This window comes from Mastigoproctus giganteus, chromosome 11, assembly GCF_048544385.1.
Source record: "Mastigoproctus giganteus isolate SK-2022 chromosome 11, ASM4854438v1, whole genome shotgun sequence".
Taxonomy (NCBI): domain Eukaryota; kingdom Metazoa; phylum Arthropoda; class Arachnida; order Uropygi; family Thelyphonidae; genus Mastigoproctus; species Mastigoproctus giganteus.
Window position 1 is genome coordinate 12007231 of NC_143585.1, and position 27633 is coordinate 12034863.

General features: G+C 39.0%; 1 protein-coding gene across 1 annotated transcript in view; it reads left to right on the forward strand.

Annotated features, from left to right (window-relative positions):
• Positions 1 to 27633, forward strand: part of LOC150077718 (uncharacterized) — an 84053-nt gene that overhangs the window by 34698 nt on the left and 21722 nt on the right. The window contains exon 3 of the mRNA XM_090384668.1: positions 8727 to 8918. Coding sequence (XP_090240794.1) covers positions 8727 to 8918 — 192 coding nt within the window. The remainder of the gene's footprint in view (positions 1 to 8726; positions 8919 to 27633) is intronic.

The following is a 27633-nucleotide window of genomic DNA, read 5'->3' on the forward strand; positions in this document are numbered from 1 at the left end:
AGACGATATGAAGGTTGGCAGGGTTGTTACGGACACTAATGACAGTACGCTTCTGCAACAGGATCTAGAAAAGTTGAGCAGATGAGCTGAGATTTGGCAAATGATGTTTAACATTGACAAATGTAAAGTACTATATATGGGAAGCAGTAATCCCAGAGTGACGATAGAACTCTGTTGTACTACACTGACATTGGTAGAAAACGAAAAGGACCTGGGGGCAATTGTGCAAGCAGATATGAAGTTTTCTGAGCAGTACAGGCGGTCTGCAAGAGTAGCTCATAGTTTCTTGTCAATGATATACAGGAATTTTTCTAGCAGGGATAAGGAGGTGATTAACCCCTTATATGGCAATGGTTGGGCCACACGTTGAGGACGCCTCCGTAGCCAGGTGGGCAGGAGCAGCAGTGCGTAGCACACGCTTCTTGATCAGACCGGGGTTCGAGCCCGTCACCACCAAATACGGAGGATGCGGAAAGGTCAGGGTATGACCACCACATATCCCGGAGCAATATGGCCTTAGTTGATAATGCTCCTAAAAACCAAACAACAAACAAACAAGTGGAAAGGTCAGAGAATGACCACCACATATCCCCTGAGCAATATGGCCTTAGTTGCTAATGCTCCTAAAAACCGGCCCCGGGTGCCAAGCGATTGTGACTAAGCGATTTCTCAGTACTTCCAGTGCGATTTCCAGAAAGCGATTTACAGTTCCTTTTTGTTCTTGTCGTTAAAAAATCAATTCAATTTATAAAAGCTCTCATAACAAAAGTCCCTGTACCGAGCAAGGAAGGAAAGCCACCTTTCTTTTTTCTCATAGTTTATTACTAATCCCTACTACTCTTCACTTGGTCACACCAGGCACTGTTCCTGCCTCCCCATGGTGGGGCCGGAAATCTTGGCAGAAAAGTCTCTCTGCCAAGGGCTAAAAGGAGCAAAGATGGACCATACCAATACTGACTCTTGCGAGATCAATGCCCCATCACATTCTAGAGAGCAGGAAGATTATAACCCTTCCTTTGCTAAGAGACAAAAGAAGGATACAGACCAGAATATCTGGCCTCATTTCCTCATAATACATTCTTTGACTGATCAGACCGGCCAGTCAGCAAGCTTTCTCCTTTTCTGATCCAGAAAAGTTTAGAGAATGTCGCTGGCTCACCAAAAATGGTTCGCAGACTAAAATCAGGTGACCTGCTTGTTGAAACAACACAATCTAAGCATTCTGACAAGCTACTTAAATTGAAAACACTTGGAGGAACTCCCATAGAAGTGTCACCTCATGCCACCTTAAACTACTCAAAAGGAGTTGTAACAGAATGGGATCTTCTACATGTATCCGAGGAAGAAATTAAACAAGAGCTTTCAGAACAAAATGTTATTCAGGTAAAAAGAATACAAATCAAAAAGGATGGTTCACTACTTCCAACCAGAAACATTATACTAACTTTCAACTTGCCAAATCCACCAACATATGTAAAAGCTGGATACTTGAACTGTCATGTCCGACCGTATATACCGAACCCAATCAGATGTTATAAATGTCAAAAATTTGAGCATTCACAGACAGTATGTTGAGGGACTGCTGCATGTGCTTCATGTGGATCTAAAGACCATATCCATACCGAATGTTCTGCACAAACCTTGCAGTGTCCAAACTGCAGGGGCAACCATTCCGCTTACTCGAAAGACTGTGAAACATGGAAAAAAGAAAAAATGATTCAGAAGTATAAAACCGAGCACAAAGTTTCCTACCCTGAGGCAAAGAAACAAATATCACCAATTACAATAACACGCTCATATGCAGCAACTGTCCAACAGCATAAACAGATAACTGCTGTTACCACCGCTACCACTTCAGTTCAAACCAACGTTACAGTCCCACCAAACATCTCTATTTCTGATTGGGCTCGCTCAATCCTAGCTCCATCAGCAAAATCATCTTCAACCTCAACTTCTAATCAAGCCATAAATACAACTGTTACAATTCCGCCAACAATGCCGTCTATGTCACGACCAATCATGAATACTAAAAACATAGATATAGATGACAAACCCCCTGCCCATGATCATATGGATACGTGTGAAAAAAAAGTCCCAGAAGAACCAATCTTAGAGATACATGCTGAGGAAGAGAAGGAAGTTTGCCCAATCTTCCCCAGAAAAGAGAAAAAGCCTGAGCGATCCAAGCACACCCCCACTCGTAAAAAGTCAGAGACAAATACAAAGCCAATATAATGTGCACAATAATACAGTGGAATTGTCGAGGTTTCCGCAGCAACCTTGATGACATTCGCAACCTAGTTGATAAATATCACCCGGTAGGCATCTGCCTTCAAGAAACTAACCTAACACCACAAATAAACGCAGCAGTAAACCACTATGGTACCTATAGACAAGACCAACGATTTTCCGGAGGAGCTCATGGTGGAGTTGCAATCTTAATTGATTCCAAAATTCCGTGTAAACGCCTCCAACTACAAACTCTTTTGGAAGCAGTTGCAGTTCGAGTTTCAATACATTTTACTTTCTCACTGGTCTCACACTACCTTCCCCCAAATCAAGAATTTTCATTTTCAGATTTGGAAGCGTTAGTAACCCAGCTTCCACCTTTGGTCTGTATCATGGGAGATTTAAATAGTCACCATCCCATGTGGGGATCCCGTCATCAAGACAAACGTGGTAAATTGATTGAGAAATTACTGGAAGAGCAAAATCTCTCTCTCCTTAATACTGGTACTGAGACATACATCCATTTGCCCACTGGAACAGCCTCTGCAATTGACGTATCCATATGTTCACCTGTCCTATACCCATTGATTGAATGGTCAATATTGAAGAATCCACTAAATAGCGACCATTTTCCTGTGGACTGCAAAATACTAACAAATGATGTTGCACATCACGATGGCCAAAAAAGATGGAGATTCCATAAAGCTGACTGGACTAAATATAAAAAAATTGCAGCAATAGATGAACAAATAATTACCACTCAGCCCATAGACAATGCTACAGCTCATGTCACAAACCAAATTTTAATAGCAGCTGAAGCTACAATTCCTCGGTCATCTGGAAAATGCCATAAACTTGACACAGCACGGTGGACTGAAGAATGCGGTATGGCCAAAAGAGAGAAGAACAAAGCTTGGAATCTCTTCCGAAAATATCTCATTTTCATCAATCTCATAAATTTTAAAAAAAGCCAGAGCCAAAGCTAGATATCTCCAGTGTAAAAGTAGAAAGGAATCATGGATACATTTCGCCTCCACAATTAACAAAAATACAGATACCCGTGTCATATGAAACAAAATCAGAAAACTAAATGGGAAATTTCTTTCAGTTCCAACTCCACTAATAATCTGGAATGGGCAGGAGAACCAACCCCAAGGAAATCGCAAACTTACTGGCAACTACTTTTGCAAATATATCAGCAGTATCGGCATATACTCCATCTTTTCAGAAAACTAAAACTGTAGCTGAAAAATACAGACTAAATTTTAAAACCAACCGACAACTCCCATATAACCAACCTTTCAACATAGAAGAATTACAAAAAGCTCTGGCTAAGTCTATGAAAAGTGCAGCAGGACTTGATGGAGTTCACTATGAAATGATCCAACAACTTAATCAAAAATCTCTAAAGGCATTGCTTATGCTATACAATAGAATTTATATGGAAAACTACTATCCAAATTCCTGGCTTCACTCCCTTATAATTGCCTTACCAAAACCTTGCAAAGATCATATGATCCCTACAAATTATCGACCAATAGCGCTAACAAGTTGCCTTGGGAAAATCCTCGAGAAAATGGTGAACAACAGATTAACCCGGTTTCTGGAAACATATAACGTACTTAACATAACTCAATACTAATTTCGTAAAAACAGATCATCTCTGGACCCCATGATAAAAGCAGAAGCAAATATCCACAATGCTTTTCTAAGGAATGAGCATCTAATAATGATCAGCCTTGATATAGAAAAGGCCTTTGATACTACCTGGCGATACGGCATTCTTAAAGATCTCCACAATGGTTTGCGAGGAAACTTACCACTCTTGGTAAAAAAATTTCTGAAAGTTAGAACCTTCCAGGTAAAATACCAAAACAATCTGTCAAAAATATACACACAGGAAGAAGGAGTACCCCAAGGCTCAGTGCTGAGTGCAACCTTATTTGTCATCGAAATAAACCCTATTATAAAAGACTGCCAAAAACAGTTGAAACATTCCTTTATGCAGATGATGTTACTATCTCGTGCCATTCACAAAACATGAACATGATAGAAAGACAATTACAAAGCACAGTGAATAAAATAGAATTGTGGACTAAAACCAGTGACTACAGATTATCAGAACAAAAAACAATAGCCGTACACTTCTGTAGAAAACGAAAAATGCATCTAGATCCAGAAATAAAACTAGAAAACCAGCTGATACCTCTAGCAAATAGTATACGTTTCCTTGGCCTGATTCTTGACAAAAAACTTAACTTTTTGGAACACATCAAATACCTCCGATAACCTGTCAAAAAAAACTAAATATTCTCAGAGTTCTTTCTGCAATGAAGTGGAGAACCGATCGGTTCACACTTCTTCACTTATACCATGCTATAATCAGATCAAGACTAGACTATGGAGCCCCTGTGTATAGTTCGTGTAGACCAAGTGTCATCAAATGGCTCGATTCCATACATCATAGTGCCTTACGAATCTCTTTAGGTGCATACAGAACATCACCAGTACAAAGCTTATATGCAGAGACTCTTGAGCCCTCATTATATCTCCGGAGGCAAATGCTGCTATTAAACTATGCAATTAAAATCCGAAGTCTTCCGCACCATCCTACTTGGCAGTATCTTTTCAATCCACAGTGGGAAATTCTCTACAGCAATAAACCCACAGTAAATAAACCAGCCAGAATACGACTAAAAGAAACAATCTCAAAATGGGGCCTAAGCTTTGAAAATGTACAAGAGGATAATAGCATAAGTATTCCACCATGGCACACTTTCATGCCAAACTGTGACACTTATTTTCAACAATGGGGAAAAGCACTCTGGCAAATGTCAACATAAAACAGATGCATGCAGCCCACGCATCACAGTTCTCGGAATACCTTCATATATATACAGACGGCTCTAAAACAGACACCAAAGTTGATGCTGCAGTGGTATTTCCACACACTGTTCTCTCACAACAACTTCCAACCCAATGCAGTAGCTATTCTGCTGAACTATTCGCCCTACAAATGGCCTTAAAATACATAGCTTCTTCCCCGCTTTTAAAACATCTATCTACACAGATTCATTGAGTGCAATACATGCTCTCCAACAGAGACAGACTCCATCACATCCCATTCTCTATCAGATACAAGCTCGCCTTGTGAAACTTAAAAGCAAAATGAGGCAAGTAAAATTCTGTTGGATCCCAGGACATACAGGCATTGAAGGTAATGAAAGAGCTAATCGAGCAGCAAAGAATCCTACAAACACAAACCAAAGGCTTTGCAAAGTTCCATATACCGATTACAGACCAATCATACCGATTACAGACCAATCATAAAACAGTTTCTCCACAATCAGTGGTCACAAATGTGGCAAAATGAATTAAACAATAAACTGTTTCAAATAAAACATGAGCTACAACCATGGAAATCGAGTCTTTGCAAGAATCGGCATGAAGAAGTCATTATTTCCAGACTACGCATTGGACATACACATCTTGCGGACAATTATTTACTCACCAAAGCAAATCCTCCAGAATGCCTTCACTGTTCTTGTCAACTCACTGTAAAACATTTCCTTATAGAATGTCCACAATACCACATGGCGCAACAATCAGCCTTCCATCTCCCTATAAATTTCCAAGATTCTCTGACCTTATCACAAATCCTAGGCGATAACTCCAACATTGAAAATATATTTACTTATTTAAAATTAATAGGATATTTTGACCAGATATAAATCATATTTAAGAAATATAAACGTCCTTGTCACTAAACATTAATAGATAGGCGCAATATGGCCAAATTTGCTTTTGCGCCAAAAAAACCCAACAACAACCAACCAACCCCTAAAAACCAAATAACTAACTAACTAACTAGCCACACCTCGAGTACTGTATACAGGTCCGGAGGCCTCATTTTAAGAAGGATCAGAGCTGTTGGAACAAGTACAGAGAAGATCAACAAGATTAGTGAATGGAACAAAGGGTTGCTCTTATGAAGAAAGGCTTAAATTTTGCAAATTACAGTTTCTGGAGGCTAGGCACCTGCGAGGTGATCTGATTGAGGTGTATAAAGTCTTGAATGGTTTGAGCATGCTCAATGCTGATGAGATTCTTCCTCCTGCTCAGAATAATCACCTGAGAGGGCATAAATTCAAATTGAGGAAAGACAGATGTAGGATAGATGTACGGAAATTTGCCTTTAGCCAGCGGGTAGTTGGTTGGTGGAACAGACTTCCATCCTTTGTTGTGGAAGTTGATAGCCTAAATAAATTTAAGGCTGAGCTGGACAGATATTTGGAGTGAACAGAGGGGTGAATTGGGAGCATTTTTTTTTTTTTTTTTTATGGCTGATGCTGCATAAGCTTGCTTTCTTGCATCATATGCCTCTACTAATGGTAACTGGACTAATACTTTTTTTTTTCAACCAGATTATGTCAGTACACAATGCAGTGTATTGCAAGAACGTCATGACATACTTCCTTTAGGTGGACTTTAAAACCTTTGTCTTCCAACCATGGAGGTAGCACCATCAGTGGCACTGAAAGCAAATTTTCAAATGGTACTTGTTTTTTTATCAAACCATGTTTTTACAGCAGCAAAAATGGATGCTCTTGTACAATCAGTTTCTGTATATTTTACAACATCTCTTGCAATTTACAGTCATCATCAAAATAAAGAACGTGTGCCATTAGAAGGGCCTTATTGTCAATAACTGTGAATTCATCTTTGAATTGAATTGTTACTCAATGGCAATGCTTTTAAATTACTGGAAGGATTGTGATGGATCAGACTGTTGTGATTACAGTCTCTGATGCTGGTCATTAACTTACTAATGCTTTCTAATGCTGTTGTTAATCAGAAACTGTATGAGCACTACCACTTTTGTAATGAATTCTGCAATTTATGTACTCGTTCATTCCATCATTTGTTTGTGTGTTGTTCTTAAATAAGGAAGTAGCAGTGTTACGTTGCTCAAAATTCTGTTTTAAATTTTTAAAATATTCAATACGTTTACCAACTTTATCAGGATATTTCGTTTGTAAGTGATCTAAAAGTCTTGATGGTTTCATAGCCTCATTTGAAAAATGAGTATTGCACATGACACGTGAGCTGACTTGAGTCGAATGGGCTGTCAATAAAACCATAAGATATATATTCATCCAGATACTGTCGACACTTTTTTCTTTTCAGCACTGAACTTGACCTGATTGATGATGGGTTGAATAAGTACAAAGAATTAAATAATAAAATATAAACTATTTTTATTTACCTCTCATAGCCCATGCCACTCACAAATGCATGTGGATCCAAAGTAAAAAATTTCCACAAGGAAACAATAAATCAATACTAATTGTCGCTTAGAAAGCAGAAACAATAGACTGAAACATTTCTTCATCCCATCCATGCCTCATATATTGACCAATGAAACAAAAGAATAAATAAATAAACCACATCCACCACTCTGTCACCAGGGTCACAACTGTCGGAAAGGTGCAGACATCAAGGATTGCAGAGACATTACCTCTGAAAGCACTTAGGCATTTAATACTTATGAAAAGCAAAGGTGGTTGAATTAAATCATGCCTACTATCTTCTTTTTATCAAAATTTCTCACTCACTCCTAATATAACAAACCTGTATGTTAAAAAAAAAGGTGGTTTAATTAAATCATGCCTACTATCTTCTTTTTATCAAAATTTCTCACTCACTCCTAATATAAAAAACCTGTATGTTAAAAACCAGTTGTCTCAGGGGAAAAGAAAACCCAATGAGAGAAATTAAATATTAAGGAATAAGATGTCGTTGGGTAGGGTTGAACTTTGGAGTGCCACAAACCATTGTAATACCCATAATTTTTTGCCCCCTTTGAGAACCCCTGAATTAGTGGTATTATAGTTAATTACATTTTTAATTGTATTTCAATGACATTTGGTCATTTTTGTTATAATGGCTCCCTATTATAACACCAAGCAGAACTTTTGCATGTATCATATTTGGCAGCATTTATGAACTACCTCTTTTCTTGCTGCCACTGCAAATGTAAAATTCTCCAGATTTACTTGCTAAGAATAAGTATCATTTTATCTGATTCACGACCACAGGGCTTTCGTTTCTAATCCCAGTTTGCTGTAATTATTGTATACATATAGTTAGTCAGTGCCATAAAGGCTTAATCCAACTGTATTGCAACTGAACAGTTCATCTGCTCTTACATAATTTCCGATCCCTTGCTATAATATGCATTAGTCTAAAATCACACATAATATAATAATTGTGTGTATAATGTCTATGCAACAGCGATAAGCATTAACACCACATTATTAGAGAAAATTAAATAATTTTGTATAGTACTGTATTATTATTTAATGTACTTAATTTCCAAAAATGAATAAAAAAAAAGTAATTATTATTATTTATTCTTTTATTTATTTATTTTTTTTTTTTTCTATTCACTAAAGTAGTATATAAAGATATATTAATGAAACATTTTTGCTTTTCAGTATTTAGCTTTCACGATACTGAGCATTCAGAACTTCTTGTCAAGTCATCCGGCCTTACTGCTCTGCATGCTGCTGCATTTAGACATTCTGTTGAAAGTGTTGAATTTTTACTACAATCATGTGCTGACGTTAAAGCTGTTACATGCTTAGGAGAAACAGCCCTTCATGTTGCTGCAAAGCATGCATCTGTGGGTAAGTTTTAATAAGGTATTTCATAAAAATGTATCGATCTGTATGAAATACAAATAGCATTTTTATAATTGTAAAAATAGTAACGTCCAAGAAGGTAGAAAAATGTTTTACCATTTTGTTCAAAATCTCAAAACAAGGGATTGTTTTGAGATTTTTGACCATATTTCACAATAATGGATGTAAATAGAATAATAGAACATGTGTGTGCGCACGTACGCCCGCCCACACACACAAATTCAGTTTACTTCTCATGACATGATAAATATATCATTTTCATGACTATGCTAGTGCACACAGCTCGCCAACTTAGTTATATTAGTGAAAAAAAAAAAAAAAATGCTAAATATTATCACACATTTTCCTTATACGAAAAAAAAAAACATGATCTCACGATCAACAACCTTTTATGAGGCTTACTAAAGTTATGAATTTTATTTATTATACCTAAAGCACAGTTTAGTAGCAAAGTATTTGCCTATCATTAAACCTTTTTTAACACAAAAATGCCTAAAAATAATAAGTACTGTTAGTCCTCGTATAATATGTGTTTACACTACATGAATTTGATCATACACGATTTATAAATAGGGGAACGATGTCATGTATAACATGACCGAATTCTCTTATGTATGATTTTCCTTTGCATTTACAAGAAATTGCAGTCGAACTTGGAATTCACCCCAACTGAAGCAACACAACAGGAATGAATAGAAGATTCTAAAAATTTGTTTTTTATGAGTGAAGATTTCAGCGAAGGGAAAACACATTTCACCATAATAACGTAAAAACCCACAAATTTTCGAGGACTGATTGTAATATATCACAAATGCAGTTAGATCGAGTTAACTACCTGTTTATTCCACTGACTCGAGTAAATAATACAAAGGTCTTTGAGATAACAGAAGAGGAGAAAAAGCAGTATGTACTGGAACTTAAGAACAAGTTTTAGCTTCTGCAGACTGCTCAGGACCAAGATATCGACGAGGAATATTACAACTTTCTGAAAGTGATAAAGCCCAAGAAACCTATAGGGAAAAGGAAATCCAAAGAAGAAAAAATTAGTCAAGAAACACTTGATATGATGAACCGAAGGCGAAAAATGAAGAGCAAGATAAATACTAACAAGGAAAAAATTGAGTATACTGAGTTATGCAAAGCCATTAGAAAGAGACTCAGAGAAGACATAAGAAGATTTAACACAAGAAAAGTAGAACAAGCATTAAAGGAAAACAAAGGATTTAAATCAGCAGCCACGAGAAGTAATACAGAAAGACAAATGATACTGAAACTGAAGAATAGCGAGGGTCTACTTATAAACAGCAGAGAAGGCATAATTCAAATAGCAGAAGACTACTATACAGAATTATACATGGAGCGAGGGAATGATGCCAGCAGTGGGGAAGATGGATTGCAAAGTAGCAACACGTACGACATACCCGATATTCTTCCTGATGAGGTAGAACATGCATTGAAGAATCAGAAAGCCCTGGGGGAAGATGAAGTTACTGTAGAGTTGTTAAAATTTGGAGGAAGAGACATAATACAAAAACTGGCAAGACTCTTCACAAAGTGCATTAGAAAAGGTGTGACGCCTAAACAGTGGAATAATGCAATCATAGTTTTGCTGCATAAGAAAGGAGATAAATCAGAAATTGGAAATTATAGACCAATTAGCTTGTTATCCCACATCTACAAGTTGTTCACAAGGGTCATTACTAACAGATCGGAAAAAATACTTGATGAGAATCAACCAAAAGAGCAAGCTGGCTTTAGGACAGGATTCTCAACTATGGATCACCTTCACGTAATATCACAGCTAATGGAGAAAGCAAAAATATAAAACACCATTATGCCTGGCATTTGTGGATTATGAAAAGGAATTTGACTCCATACAGCATAAGGCAATGTTTCGGGCACTGGAAAGACAAGGCATAGATACCCCACATAGTATGATTTTGAAGAAAATATATGAGAGTGCTACCTCCTTTATTAGACTAGACAAAGACAGTAGGAAATTTAAAGTCGAGAAAGGAGTTCGACAAGGAGACACAATATCTCCGAAGCTGTTTACTGCTGCCCTTGAGGAAGCTTTCAGAAGATTAGACTGGTCGCAGAAAGGAGTCAATGTGAACGGAGAGTACCTAAACCATTTACGATTTGCAGATGACATTGTGGTCATAAGCCACGATCCCAAAGAATTAGAGGAAAATCTTAATCAGTTATGCACAGTTAGTAAGGATTTTGGACTAAAGACGAATAGGGCTAAAACAAAAGTAATGATGAATAAGTATGCCACAGAAAGGAAAATTATGATTGAAAGAGCAGTAATTGAAAAGGTGGAGTCATATACTTATCTGGGACAAGTTATTAGCTATAATAATGATAAAAGGCTGGAAGTTAAGAGAAGAATAAATTTTGGTTGGATAGCATTCAGGAAATATAGTCACATACTGAAGAGCAATATCCCAGTTTGTCTGAAACGTAAAACAATGAACCAACGTATACTCCCCACCATGACTTACAGAAGTGAAACTTGGGCACTCACCAAAAGAATGGAAGAGAAGCTGAGAACTGCACAGCAAAGAATGGAACGAATTATATTGGGAATCAGACTGTTAGATAAGAAGAGAAACACGTGGATTAGGCAGCAAACTCAAGTAAAGGACATTCTTATCAAAATTAAAGAACTAAAATGGTCTTGGGCAGGACACATAGCTCAGAGACATGATGACAGATGGACTAAGAAAATAACAGAATGGTACCCAAGAGGAGCTAGAAGAAAACCTGGAAGACAAAGGCGGAGATGGATAGATGAAATTCATGAGTTTGTGGGTAGTAAATGAATGGCCAGTGCTCAAAACAGAAGGAACTGGAAAGTTGCTGGAGAGGCCTTCATCCTGCAGTGGATTGAAAATGGCTGATGATGATGATGATGATTAGCATTAGCATTAGTAGAGGCATTTGATGCAAGAAAGCAAGCTTATGCAGCATCAGCCAAAAAAAAAACCACTTCCACTTCACCCCTCCGTTCGTTCAAAATACCTGTCCAGCTGAGCCTTAAACTTACTTAGGCTATCAACCTCCACCACAAGGGATGGAAGTCTGTTCCACCAACCAACCACCCGCTGGCTAAATGCAAATTTCCGCATGTCTATCCTACATCTGTCTTTCCTCAATTTGAATTTATGCCCTCTCAGGTGATTATTCTGAGCTAGAGGAAGAATCCCATCAGCATTGAGCATGCTTAAACCATTCAAGGCTTTATACACCTCTATCAGATCACCTCGCTGGTGCCTAGTCTCCAGACACTGTAATTTGCAAAACTTAAGCCGTTCTTCGTAAGAGCACCCCTTTGTTCCATTCACTAATCTTGTTGCCCTTCTCTGTACTCGTTCCAGCAGCTCTACATCCTTCTTGAAATGAGGCCTCCAGACCTGTATACAGTACTCTAGGTGTGGCCTGACCATCGCCTTATACAATGGAATAATCACCTCCTTATCCCTGTTGGAAAAATTCCTGTATATCATTGACAATACTCCATGAGCTACTCTTGCAGCCCGTCTGCACTGCTCAGAGAACTTCATATCTGCCTGCACAACCACCCCCAAGTCCCTTTCATTCTCTACCACTGTCAGTGTTGTACCACAGAGTTGATACGTTGCTCTGGGGTTGCTGTTTCCCATGTGTAGTACTTTACATTTGTCAATGTTAAACTTCATTTGCCACCTCTCAGCCCATCTGCTCAACCTTTCCAGATCCAGTTGCAGCAGCATAGTGTCAGTAGTGTCCTTGACAACCCTGCCAACCTTTGTATCGTCTGCAAACTTGGACATTAATCCCGATATACCATCATCAATATCATTTATAAATACAGAAAACAATAATGGACCCAACACTGAGCCCTGAGGGACTCCACTAATAACATCAGTCCACGATGAGCAGTGTCCATTGATTACCACTCTCTGTCTTCTCCCCCTCAACCACCCCTTTATCCATAGCAGTAATTTGCCTCCAATGTCACACTGCTCCAATTTGTGTAGCAGTCTTCCATGTGCAACAGTATCAAAAGCCTTTCTAAGATCCAAGTATATAATATCAAAGTTATTCCCTGCATCCAGTTCTTTTGTGACTGCATCATAGTATCCAATCAAGTTGGTCAGGCAAGACTTCCCCTTAACAAAACCATGCTGTGTCTGAGCTATAACTGAAGTCTTGTCTAAATGATCCTGCAGTGCTTCTTTAACCAGTGCCTCCATTAATTTTCCTGGAACAGAAGTTAAGCTCACAGGTCTATAATTACTTGTCTCAGCTTTTGATCCTCCTTTGTGAATTGGGGTCACATTTGCACATTTCCAGTCTATGGGTACCTCCCCTGAGTCCAAGGAAGCTCTCATAATTATGGCTAAGGGTTTGCTTACTTCCTTTGCTGCCTCCTTTAATATAACTGGATAGATCCCATCCACCCCGGGTGCCTTTCTTGTGTTTATCTTCAACAGTTTCTCCTCCACTTTACTCCCAGTTATTTCAAGATTCTGTAACTTACTGCTAGAGTTGAATACACCTCTGGCATTCCCCTCGCTGAATAACTCCTCATGTGTGAATGTCGATGCAAAATATTCATTTAGTTTGTTAGCTACCTGAGCAGGATCATCAACACTTGACCCATCAATATCAAGAGGACCAATCTGATTCATCCCTTTCCTTCTAGAGTTTACATAAGTAAAGAACTCTTTGCTGTTTTTCTTTGCATCCCTTGCCAAGGATTTCTCGTAATCTGCCTTCGCCTGCCTAACCTCCTTTGTAACTTGGTTGCATATCAACTTGTATCTATCATAGGCTTCTGTGTCATGTGTTAATTTGTAAGTATCCCATGCATTTTTCTTCTCTGCCATATGCCTCATTAGTTCATCTGACATCCATTTTGGCCTAAACCTTGAACAATATTTCTTAGTTGGTATGTAAAGCCTAGTAGCTTCCAAGATAAGTTCTTTGAATGCTTCCCATTTTGAATTTGCTGTTGGTAACATCATCAGTTGGTCCCACTGTATAGAATTTAAATACTGTCTCAGTCCATCGTAGTCGCCTTTACGGAAGCAATAACCCTTCCCTTTACCCCTAATGGTAGTTACCTCTTTGAGTAAATCCCACTTCAGCACACTGTGATCACTGCCACCTAGTGGTTCATTTATCTGCAGATTCTTAATGCATGAAGAATCACTGCTGATAATCAAATCAAGAGTATTGCTCCCTCTAGTTGCCTCCCGAACATGCTGATGTAGAAAACAATCATCCAATAAATCCACAAAAGCCCTGCTAGTGTGTGAGTATCCAGCCCCCAAATTCCAGTCAATATCTGGGAAATTAAAATCTCCCAATATAAGACACTCTGATTTACTGGCCCATTCTATTTCCCTGTACAGTTCCTTATTATACTCATCAGAGTCATTAGGCCTATAGCACACTCCTACTCTCAATTTTGATCTCCCAATGTTTATGTCACACCAAACTGACTCCACACTGCACTGTCCAGCGATGTCGACTGGCTTCACTTCCTTGGTTTTTATGTGTTTCTTAACTAGTAGCATAACACCTCCCCCCTTCCTATCCTGTCTATCCTTTCTGTAGACGTTGTACTCCCCAAATTGCAGTTCCGCATCCCTTATATCTGTGTGACACCACGTCTCTGATATCCCAACAATATCTGCCTTCGATGTTTTGAGCAATACCTCAAATTCATCAAATTTATTTACTAAACTCCTAGCATTGGTGTACACGCAAGTATACCTGCACCTGTTTCTATTCTTAGCTACCCTAACACAACCCATGTGTTTACTTGTACCACAATGGCTCCCAGCAGTCTCTGAAATACCATGCATCTTGTTTTTCAGGCTTCTGCTCATTCTAATAGAAGCAGTGCAAGAATCTCTTTCACCTCTGCCAGTGGCTACTGTCAATCTATTGGTCTTTGTCTCCCCCCAAGCTAGCAGTTTTCCGACCCACCTAACACTGCCTCGATAGCATCAGCAAATATTCTTGCACCCTTTCTATTTAAGTGTATCCCATCCCTGTAGAAGCAATCTCTCCTGTTAACAAGTACAGTCCAGGCTGAAAAAAATTCTACCCCTTGAGCCTTGCACAATCTTTCCAGGGCCGAATTGATCGACAAGGCTCTCATCATATACTCCCTCCTATCGTATCTGGGCAGAATTGCAGACACTTTCAAATTCAACCCTAATTCTCGGCTTTTGTTCAACAGTGACCTGTACTTGTTAAGTAATTCTGCCGGTCTCCTACTCTTAATATTATTAGTGCCAACGTGTACAACTATATCACCTTTTGTGCCCTTAAAAGATGATATTCGCTCTACAACGTCATCAACCTTTGCCCCTGGCAGACATACCCTGGTCTCCTGTTCCACCTATCTTTTTTACAAAGCATGTTCCCCGTTTCCCTGACAATAGAGTCACCAACAACTACTAGTTCCGTCGGGACCAGCGCATTCTGCCTTGGTGGTTGTCTCTGTGTCACGCGATGCCCAAGTGCAAGCTCTGGCGTTGATGTGGGCAGCTGAGAGCTTGATGGGCCCCTCAATTTAGTTTCTTCGAGGGCATCCACCCTGTCCTTCAAGCTCTCATATAGGCCCAAAAGAATGCCGAGTTGTTGCCTGATATCGATACACTCCTTGCATCGCGCACACACAAAGACATCCCCCTTGGCAGTATCATGTCCCGTACCCGATTGCTCTGCAAACATCAAGCAAACAGTGCATTTTATAAGGCTGTGAGTCAGAGGACAACTGCCCCCCTCAGTTCTGCTCTGAGCCACAGCACTTCCATTAGCTTGAGCCTTTTGCTTTGCTGCTCTGGTCTGAGTCATGATTCTATTAATTTATTAATTAATTATGTTATGTTATTAATTATATTACGTTTGTAATCTAAGTCGTTATATGTATTTATTTAAACGTACAATTTAACTGCTAACGAAGTTCAACTAACGCTATCTAGTACGGTATATACCCTACGGTATATCTAGTACGGTATCACAATGGCTGGAAAGTTAATAACGGTAGCGGTAGTTACGAACACGTGGAAACCCTTACCGATACTTTTACAAGGCCGAGTAAAGAATAAATACACCAAATTAATCAAAAAATCACAAAATAATGTTATACTACTAAATTTAAATCAAAAGTTTTAGAAAAACAATAATTTCAAATCAATAAATAAGAAAAATCCACTTAGCGGCTTGGAACACGACCGTCACTAGTAGCCTCGTCAGCAGACTCCTGATTGAAAATGGCTGATGATGATGATTATTCCACTAGCAGGAATGCCCAATAAACTGGAAAGTGCAAATTGTTTTTATTGTTTTGTGGTAGTGACCTCCAGAAATGTGCTTTAGTAAAATGTGAACTAGTGTGAGGTGATAATAGTGTTTCTGCCTTTACTGTGTTTATTCCGTTACTACACACTCACTGCTTTATTTATGTGTATCAAGTGTGCCTCCTAATTTTTTTTTTTTTTTTTTTTTATTCTGTAATTGTGCTTTATTCCCTAAAAATTAGTAAAATTTTGAAAAAAGTGTGAAAAGGAAGTGTCCTAGTGAAGATACTACAGATTCAGAACGAAAAAGAAAAGCAATATCGATGAGGAAAAATACGAAATTGTAAAACACTTTGAGTGAAATGAAAGACCATATGATATTGTGTGTGCTACAGGTTTAAATGAGGCAGTGCTGAGAAAAATTAGAAAGAATGTAGAGAAAATAAAAGCAGCTTTCATAGCAGGAACTACTGTGAAAGTGTAACAAAATCCATTGGATCACAACACAAAGAATTGGAAGAGATGGAACCTCTGTTATCTGTTTGGGTAGAAGATCAAACAAAGAACAAGTTTGCTTATGATAAAAGCAAAAGTGGCCATATTTTATTACATAATAGTCGTAATAAAATATGTATTTTATTATTAACACAAATACAGTACTTATGTAATTTATTATGATTATTTATTGTGCTTGGTAATGTGCTTTGGGTTACAAATGTGTGTTCGATCTTGGGTTGTCGGCACCCAACCCCTATTTTACCCATAAGGCCTGTTATTTATATTGCATAATTTTACATTACACGAGGGTTTCTAGGAATACAACTACTGTGTTATACAAGGACTGATTGTAATATAATTAATCCATTCATTCACATGGATGAATGGATTAATACTCATTGCAGGTTTTGATGGAGATAACAACCAAGCAAAATGAAAGGTTCATACATACCCATTTCTGTTGTACCAAGAAGTTTTACCAATTGTATTACATCTTGTGTTTTGATTAGTGTGGCCAAGGTTTTTTAACTAAATTTAGTGTCTGAAAGTTAATTTTGAATAAAACTAATTGCTAAAGGTGATAATAATATTCCTTCGACCCCAAGTGTCTTTTTTAAATCCATCTTCAACAATATCTCCTTCACTTTCCTTTCAGTTATCACAAAGACATTTAGTTTCTCATTACAGTTTGATAAACTTCTGGCATCTCTTTCCCTAAAGAATGCCTTATGTGTGAATGTAGATGCAAAATACCTATTAATGTGTCTACAATCTGAGCAGTGTCATTACCAGTTAACCCATAGACATCAAATGGCCTAATGTGATTCAACCCTTTCCTTTACATTTTTTGCCAGAGACTTTTCATAATCTGCCTTGCTTGCCTAACCTCCTTTGTGACTTGATTACAGACCAATTTATATCTACCATAGGCTTACTATTTCTGTTCCTTCTATTTAACATTCACCAACCTCCTGCATGTGCTTCACTGTCTAATACATGACCACACCCAGCATAATTTGATGTTCCATTGTAATGGATTTTGTATATTAATGTCAGCTGATGAAGGGATCCATTGTCCCGATACAGTAGAGGTATGATTGTAAATAGTTTAGTGTTTTGTATTGTATAATGTTATTATTTGTATACTGATATACTAACGTTGAAACGCACTGATCGAAATCTAATTAGAAAATGACGTGTGTAATTATTTACCAGCGCATTTGTAGTGACATAATTGCCCTGCTCTCTCTACTCCCCCTGGCTCGAATAAGTGATGTAATTTCCCCATCCTCTTCTCCCATTGGCTCGAATAAATATCACCAAGAGGAAAACATTTTTTAATGTATAGAGAGAAAATCGTAAGTCACACACACACTGTTTATTAATACAGCAAATGTGGTTTTTTTATGATTTTTTCCCCCCCACCTTCTCCAGGGTACTTACTAACACAATTAACATACTGGATATCATAAATGCATGTCTCTTTCAAAAATTTTTTGTTGCTCTCTTAATGGCTATTGATAATGATACATTTCAAGAGTTTTAATCTAGCTTCTGGGAAGGTTTTATAATTTTTATTTTATTTTCTGTAATCATAGTGAGTTCATGTTACTCTTATTTTCAACAATATTGGCATAGACTTACTCAAGTGATTGTTTGGTCTGTATGGTTGATAGCTTGGTAAGGATGATTTACATTTAAATATCGGATTATAAATATTAAGACAATAATAAGTCTCTTATGTTAGAAATACCATGGAATAAATAACACATACATTTCTTTATTGAATAATTAATGCTGTGGTAATTAACATATTAACAATTTATTATGGGGAATGTAAATGTAGTTATCATTATTAAACTTAGGAAACACTTGAACCACAAAATAAGTACAGGAGATTATTTATTGCTTTTAATAGGGTTATAGTTTAGACAAGGTGCTGTTCTGCTGCTATGAAACTAAAATAAATAAGAGAATATCCCAAGCAATACTCTTCACTCTGAGGAGTGAATGCATGGCTCCTTCACCAAAGAGATGAATACTACCTACATTCCCAAAAAATAATTGCTACTAAAATAATAATGCAATAATGCCAAAAAAAGAAAAGAAAGAATTACAAAAAAGTACCATCTTTTAGCATTAGTAGAGGCATATGATGCAAGAAAGCAAGCTTATGCAGCATCAGCCAAAAAAAACGCTCCCATTTCACCCCTCCGTTCGTTCCAAATACCTGTCCAGCTCAGCCTTCAATTTATTTAAACTATAAACTTCCACCAACCAACTACCCGCTGACTAAAGTCAAACTTCCACACATCTATCCTACATCTCTCTTTCCTCAATTTGAATTTATGCCCTCTCAGGTGATTATTCTGAGCAAGAGGAATAATCCCATCAGCATTGAGCATGCTCAAGCCATTCAAGGCTGTATACACCTCAGTCACATCTCCTCGCAAGTGCCTGGTCTCCAGACACTGTAATTTGCAAAATTTAAGACTTTCTTCGTAAGAGCAACCCTTTGTTCCATTCACTAATCTTGTTGCCCTTCTCTGTACTCGTTCAAACAGCTCTATATCCTTCTTAAAATGAGGCCTCCAGACCTGTATAGAGTACTCTAGGTGTGGCCTGACCATTGCCTTATACAAGAGGATAATCACCCCCTTAATCCCTGCTAGAAAAATTCCTGTATATCATTGACAAGACACTGAGCTACTCTTGCAGACCGTCTGCACTGCTCAGAAAACTTCATATCTGCCTACACAATTATCCCCAGGTCCTTTTCGTTCTCCCGGTACAACACTGACAGTGGTAGCACTGTCAGTGTAGTACCACAGAGTTGATACGTCACTCTGGAGTTACTGCTTCCCATATGTAGTACTTTACTGATAGGTGGAACAGGACGAGGGTATGTCTGCCGGTGGCAAAGGTTGATGACGTAGAGCGGATATCATCTTTTAAGGGCACAAAAGGTGAAATAGTTGTACACGTTGGCACTAATGATATTAAGAGTAGGTGACCGGCAGAATTACTTAACAAATACAGGCAGGTATTTATTATTCAGGGCGCTGAATCTCTTTAAAGTTACAGCTATCAATTACAGGCTCTGCAAAAACGATAAGTGTTTACCTGTTATTTACATGATTGTTATTTTATATTGTACTTAATACGTAGTCATATAGTTATAGTTACGCTGGTTATTTTTTATTTTTAATTTAGATAAAGAGTTTTTGTGGATTTTACTTACGATAGGTAAAACCGTTATTTCGTTCCATTTTTGTAGCCATTGTTTTTGGATATAGTGGTAGGGAATTCAAATTTTTTAATTGAGGTAGCTAGGTAGTTCTAACGCATAATTATATAGTAATACGCTTCACTGTTTCTATTTAATAGTTTCTATTCAAATACTACTGACATTTAATTTATTGATTTTTTTTAATTTAAACTACCATGCCCCAAACTAGAGCAGCAAAGCAACGGGCACAAAGTGGCAGGAGTGCTGTGACTCGGGGGAGAACTGAGGGGGGCAATTCTCCAACGCATCACAGCCTAAAGAAATGTGCAACTTGTGAAATGTTTGCCGAACTCTCTGGAACGGAACATGATATTGCCATGGGGGATGTCTTTGTGTGTGCGCGATGCAAGGAGTGTATCGAAATCAGGCAACAACTCAGCATTCTTATGGGCCTATATGAGAGCTTGAAGGACAGGGTGGATGCCCTCGAAGGAAGTAAATTGAGGGGCCCATCAAGCTCTCAGCTGCCCACATAAACGCCAGAGCTTGCACTTGGTCATCACGCAACACAGCGGCAACCCCTAAGGCAGAATGCGCTGGTCCCACAGGAACTAGTTGTTGTTGGTGACTCTATTGTCAGGGAAACGGGGAACATCCTTTGTAAAAAGGATAGGTGGAACAGGACCAGGGTATGTCTGCCAGGGGCAAAGGTTGATGACGTTGTAGAGCGGATATCATCTTTCAAGGGCACAAAAGGTGATATAGTTGTACACGTTGGCACTAATGATATTAAGAGTAGGAGACCGGCGGAATTACTCAACAAGTACAGGTCACTGTTGAAAAAAAGCCGTGAAATAGGGTTGAATTTGAAAGTGTCTGCAATTCTGCCCAGACACGATAGGAGGGAGTACATGATGAGAGCCTTGTCGATCAATTCGGCCCTGGAAGGATTGTGCAAGGCTCAAGGGGTAGAATTTTTTTCAGCCTGGACTGTACTTGTTAACAGGAGAGATTGCTTCTACAGGGATGGGATACACTTAAATAGAAAGGGTGCAAGAATATTTGCTGATGCTATCGAGGCAGTGTTAGGTGGGTCGGAAAACTGCTAGTTTGGGGGGATACAAAGACTAATAGTTTAACAGTAACCGCAGGCAGAGGTGAAGGTGATTCTTGCACAACTTCTATTAGAATAAGAAGCGACCTGGAGCGAGGGGTGTTGGGGGTTTCAGGGACGGATGGCAGTCATCATGGAATAGTTGGGTATATGGGATGTGTTAGGGTAACAAGGAATAGGCATAGGAGCATGTATGCTTGCATGTATACCAATGCTAGAAGTATAGTAAATAAATTTGATGAATTTGAAGTGTTGGTCAAGACATCAAAGGCGGATATTGTTGGGATAGCAGAGACGTGGTGTCACAAAGATATAAGGAATGCAGAACTGGAATTTGGGGAGTACAATGTGTACAGAAAGGATAGACAGGACAGAAAGGGAGGGGGTGTTATGCTGTTAATTAAGAAAAACATAAAATCAAAGGAAGTGCACCCAGTTAATATAGATGAACAGTGCTCTGTTGAGTCAGTTTGGTGCGAGATAAGCACTGCGAAAGGAAAAATAAGGGTAGGAGTGTGTTATAGGCCTAATGACTTGAATGAGTACAATGAACAATTGTACAGAGAAATAGAGTGGGCCAGTAAATCTGAATGTCTTATAATGGGGGATTTTAACTTCCCAGATATTGACTGGAACTTGTGGGTTGGTCACTCACACACCAGTCAGACTTTTGTGGATTTATTGGATGATTGTTTTCTGCAGCAGCATGTTCGAGAGGCAACCAGAGAAAGTAACACTCTTGATCTGGTTATCAGCAGTGATCATTCGTGTATTAAGAATTTGCAGATAAAGGAACCACTAGGTGGCAGTGATCACAGTGTGCTGAAGTGGGATTTACTCAAAGAGGTAACTACCGTCAGGGGTAAAGGAAAGGGTTTTTGCTTCCGTAAAGGGGAGTACAGTGGTCTCAGACAGTTTTTAAATTCTGTACAGTGGGATCAACTGACGATGTTACCAACAGTAAATTCTAAGTGGGAAGCATTCAAGGAATTAATCGTGGAAGCTACTAGACTTTATATACCGATTAAGAAATATCGTTCAAGGTTTAGGCCTAAATGGTTATCAAATGAACTAATGAGACTCGTGACAGAGAAGAAAAATGCATGGGATGCATATAAATTATCAGGTGACGCAGAAGCCTGTGGCAGATATAAGCTAGTCTGTAATCAGGGCACAAAGGAGGTTCGGCAGGCGAAGACGGATTACGAGAAATCTTTGGCAAAGGATGCTAAGAAAAACAGCAAGGATTTCTTTACTTATATAAACTCTAAAAGGAAGGGGATGAATATGATTGGTCCACTTGACATCGATGGTTCGACTGTTGATGATCCTGCTCAGATAGCAAACAAACTGAATGAGTATTTTGCATCTACATTCACACGTGAGGAATTATTACAGTTTGAAAATGGAAGAAGGTTATCAAATTGTAGCAGTGTGCTTAATGATTTTGTAATAACTGAGAGCAAAGTGGAGGAGAAATTGTTGAAGTTAAACATAAGAAAGGCACCTGGGGTGGATGGGATCTATCCAGTTATTTTAAAGGAGGCGGCAAAGCAACTAAGCAAACCCTTAGCCATAATTATGAGAGCATCCTTGGACTCAGGGGAGGTTCCCACGGACTGGAGATGTGCAAATGTGTCCCCAATTCACAAAGGTGGATCGAAGGGTGACACGAGTAATTACAGACCAGTTAGTTTAACTTCTGTTCCGGGTAAAATAATGGAGTCACTGGTTAAAGATGCATTGCAGGATCATCTAGACAAGACTGCAGCAATAATTCAAACACAGCATGGGTTTGTTAAGGCAAAGTCTTGTCTGACAAATTTGATTGGTTATTATGATGTGGTCACAAAGGAACTGGATGCGAAAAATAATTTTGATATCATATACTTGGATTTCAGGAAAGCTTTTGACACTGTTGCGCATGGAAGACTACTGTACAAATTGGAGCAGAATGGTATTAAGGGTAAGTTGCTACAATGGATAAAAGGATGGTTAAGTGGGAGAAGACAGAGGGTGGTAATCAATGGGTGCTGCTCTTCGTGGACTAATGTTATTAGTGGAGTCCCACAGGGTTCGGTGTTGGGTCCACTGTTGTTTTGTGTATTTATCAATGATATTGATGAAGGTATATCAGGCTTAATGTCGAAGTTTGCAGATGACACAAAGGTTGGCAGGGTTGTTAATGACAGTAATGGCAGTGTGCTACTGCAACAGGATCTAGATAATTTGGGCAGATGGGCTAAGAAGTGGCAACTGAAGTTCAACCTTGACAAATGCAAAGTACTGCATATGGGTAGAAGTAACCCCAGAGAAACGTACCAACTGTGTGGTACTACACTTAAGGTGGTAGAAAATGAAAAAGACCTGGGAGTAATTGTGCAGTCAGATATGAAGTTTTCTGAGCAATGCAGACAGGCTGCTAGGGCAGGTCATGGGGTTTTGTCAATGATATATAGGAATTTTGCTAGCAGGGAAAAGGAGGTGATTGTCCCTCTGTATAAGGCAATGGTCAGGCCACGCCTTGAGTATTGCGTACAAGTCTGGAGGCCTCATTTTAGGAAGGATGTAGATTTGCTTGAGCGTGTACAGAGAAGAGCAACACGATTGGTGAGGGGAATGAAGGGATTCTCTTACCAAGAGAGGCTTAAGTTCTGCAAATTGCAGTGGCTGGAGACTAGGCACCTGCGCGGTGATCTGATTGAGGTCTATAAGGCCTTGAATGGGTTGAGCACGCTGAATTCTGATGGGATCCTTCCACTTGTTCAGATTACCAACCTACGGGGACATAAGTTCAAATTAAGAAAGGACAGATGTAGAATAGATGTGCGGAAATTTGCCTTTAGCCAGCGGGTGGTTAATTGCTGGAACAAACTTCCATCTGTCGTTGTGGAAGTTGATAGGTTAAATAAATTTAAGGAGGAACTGGACAGGCATTTGGAGGGAATGGTGTGATGATTTTTTTTTTTTTTTTGGCTGATGCTGCATAAGCTCCTACACTTGCTTTCTTGCATCATGTGCCACTACTACTACTACTACTAGGTCACTGTTGAAAAAAAGCCGTGAACAGAAGAGACTGCTTCTACAGGGATGGGATACACTTAAAAAGAAAGGGTGCAAGAATATTTGCTGATGCTATCGAGGCAGTGTTAGGTGGGTCAGAAAACTGCTAGCTTGGGGCGATACAAGGACTAATAGATTAACAGTAGCCACTGGCAGAGGTGAAAGTGATTCTTGCACTGCTTCTATTGGAATGAGCAGAAGCCTGGAAAACAAGATGCAGGATATTTCAGAGACTGCTGGGAGTCATTGCGGTAGAAGTAAACACATGGGTTGTGTTAGGGTAGCTAATAAAAAGAACAGGTGCATGTATACTTGTGTGTACACCAATGCTAGGAGTTTGGTAAATAAATTTGATGAATTTGAGGTATTGCTCAAAGCATCAAAGGCAGATATTGTTGGGATATCAGAGACGTGGTGTCACACATAAATAAGGAATGCAGAACTGGAATTTAGGGAGTACAACGTCTACAGAAAGGATAGATAGGATAGGAACGGAGGAGGGGTTATGCTATTAGTTAAGAAACACATAAAATCCAAGGAAGTGAAGCCAGTTGACATCGCTGGACAGTGCAGTGTGGAGTCAGTTTGGTGTGACATAAGCATTGGGAGATCAAAATGGAGAGTAGGAGTGTGCTATAGGCCTAATGACTCTGATGAGTATAATAAGACACTGTACAGGGAAATAGAGTGGGCCAGAAAATCAGAGAGTCTTATAATGGTGGATTTTAATTTCCCAGATATTGACTGTAATTTGTGGGTTCGTCACTCACACACTACCAAGGCTTTTGTGGATCCATTGAATGATTGTTTTGTACATCAGCATGTTTGGGAGGCAACTAAAGGAAGTAATACTCTTTATTTGATTATCAGTAGTGATTTTTCATGCATTAAGAATCTGCAGATAGAGGAACCACTAGTTGGCAGTGATCACAGTGTGCTGAAGTTGGATTTACTCAAAACGATAACTACCATCAGGGTAAACGGAAGGGTTACTGCTTTCGTAAAGGCGACTATGATGGTCTGAGACTATTTAAATTTTATACAGTGGGACCAACTGATGATGTTACTAACAGCAAATTCAAAATGGGAAGCATTCAAAGAACTTATCTTCGAAGCTACTAGGCTTTACATACCAACTAAGAAATATTGTTCAGGGTTTAGGCCTAAATGGATGTCAGATGAACTAATGAGACATATGACAGAGAAGAAAAATGCATGGGATACATATAAATTAACAAATGACACAGAAGCCTATGATAGATACAAGTTGATCTGTAATCAAGTTACAAAGGAAGTTAGGCAGGCGAAGGCAGATTACAAGAAATCCTTGTCAAGGGATGCAAAGAAAAATAGCAAAGAGTTCTTTACTTATGTAAACTCTAGAAGGAAGGGGATGAATCAGATTGGTCCACTTGATGTCGATGGTTCAACTGTTGATGATCCTCCTCAGGTAGCTAACAAACAAAATGAATATTTTGCATCGACATTCACATATGAGGAGTTATTCAGCTAGGGGAATGCCAGAGATGTATTCAACTCTGGCAGTAAGCTAGATAATCTTGTAATAACTGAGAGTAAAGTGGAGCAGACATTGTTGAGGATAAACACAGGAAAGGCACCTGTGGTGGATGGGATCTATCCAGGTATATTAAAGGAGGCAGCAAAGGAAGTAAGCAAACCCTTAGCCATAGTTATGACAGCTTCCTTGGACTCAGGGGAAGTACCCATGGAATGGAGATGTGCAAATGTGATCCCAATTCACAAAGGAGGATCAAAGGGCAACGAAAGTAATTATAGACCTGTTAGTTTAACTTCTGTTCCTGGAAAATTAATGGAGGCATGGTTAAAGAAGCACTGCAGGATCATCTAGACAAGACTTCAGTTATAGCTCAGACACAGCATGGTTTTGTTAAGGGGAAGTCTTGCCTGACCAATTTGATTGGATACTATGATGCAGTCACAAAAGAACTGGATGCAGGGAATAACTTTGATATTATATATTTGGATCTTAGAAAGGCTTTTGATACTGTTGCACATGGAAGACTGCTGCAAAAATTGGAGCAGTGTGGCATTGAAGGCAAATTGCCGCTATGGATAAAGGGGTGGTTGAGGGGGAGAAGACATAGAGTGGTAATCAATAGACACTGCTCATCGTGGACTAATGTTATTAGTGGAGTCCCTCAGGGTTCAGTATTTGGTCCATTATTGTTTTCTGTATTTATAAATGATATTGATGATGGTATATCAAGCTTAATGTCCAAGTTTGCAGACGATACGAAGGTTGGCAGGGTTGTCAAGGACGCTACTGACACTATGCTACTGCAACAGGATCTGGAAAGGTTGAGCAGATGGGCAGAGAGGTGGCAAATGAAGTTTAACATTGACAAATGTAAAGTACTGCATATGGGAAACAGCAACCCCAGAGCAACGTATCAACTCTGTGGTACTACACTGACATTGGTAGAGAATGAAAGGGACCTGGGGGTGGTTTTGCAGGCTGATATGAAGTTTTCTGAGCAGTGCAGACGGGCTGCAAGAGTAGCCCATGGTGTATTGTCGATGATATATAGGAATTTTTCTAGCAGGGATAAGGAGGTGATTATTTCCTTGTATAAGGCAATGGTTAGGCCACATCTTGAGTACTGTATACAGGTCTGGAGGCCTCATTTCAAGAGGGATGTAGAGCTGCTGGAACGAGTACAGAGAAGGGCAACAAGGGTGCTCTTACAAAGAAAGGCTTAAGTTTTGCAAATTACGGTGTCTGGAGACTAGGCACCAGCGAGGTGATCTGATAGAGGTGTATAAAGCCTTGAATGGTTTGAGCATGCTCAATGCTGATGGGACTCTTCCTCTTGCTCAGAATAATCACCTTAGAGGGCATAAATTCAAATTGAGAAAAGACAGATGTAGGATAGACGTGAGGAAATTTGCCTTTAGCCAGCGGGTGGTTGGTTGGTGGAATAGACTTCCATCCCTTGTCGTGGAAGTTGATAGCCTAAATAAGTTTAAGGTTCAGCTGGACAGGTATTTCGAACGAACAGAGGGGTGAAGTGGAAGGGGTTATTTTTTATTTATTTATTTATTATTTTTTTTATTTTTTTATTTTTTTTTTTCTGGCTGATGCTTCATAGGGGAGGCAAGTAGAGGGAGGAATAGTCTTGATTTGATTATCAGCAGTGATTCTTCATGCATTAAGAATCTGCAGATAAATGAACCACTAGGTGGCAGTGATCACAGTGTGCTGAAGTGGGATTTACTCAAAGAGGTAACTACCATTAGGGGTAAAGGGAAGGGTTATTGCTTTCATCAAGGCGACTACGATGGACTGAGACAGTATTTAAATTCTATACAGTGGGACCAACTGATGATGTTACCAACAGCAAATGCAAAATGGGACGCATTCAAAGAACTTATCTTGGAAGCTACTAGGCTTTACATACCAGCCAAGAAATACTGTTCAAGGTTTAGGCCTAAATGGATGTCAGATGA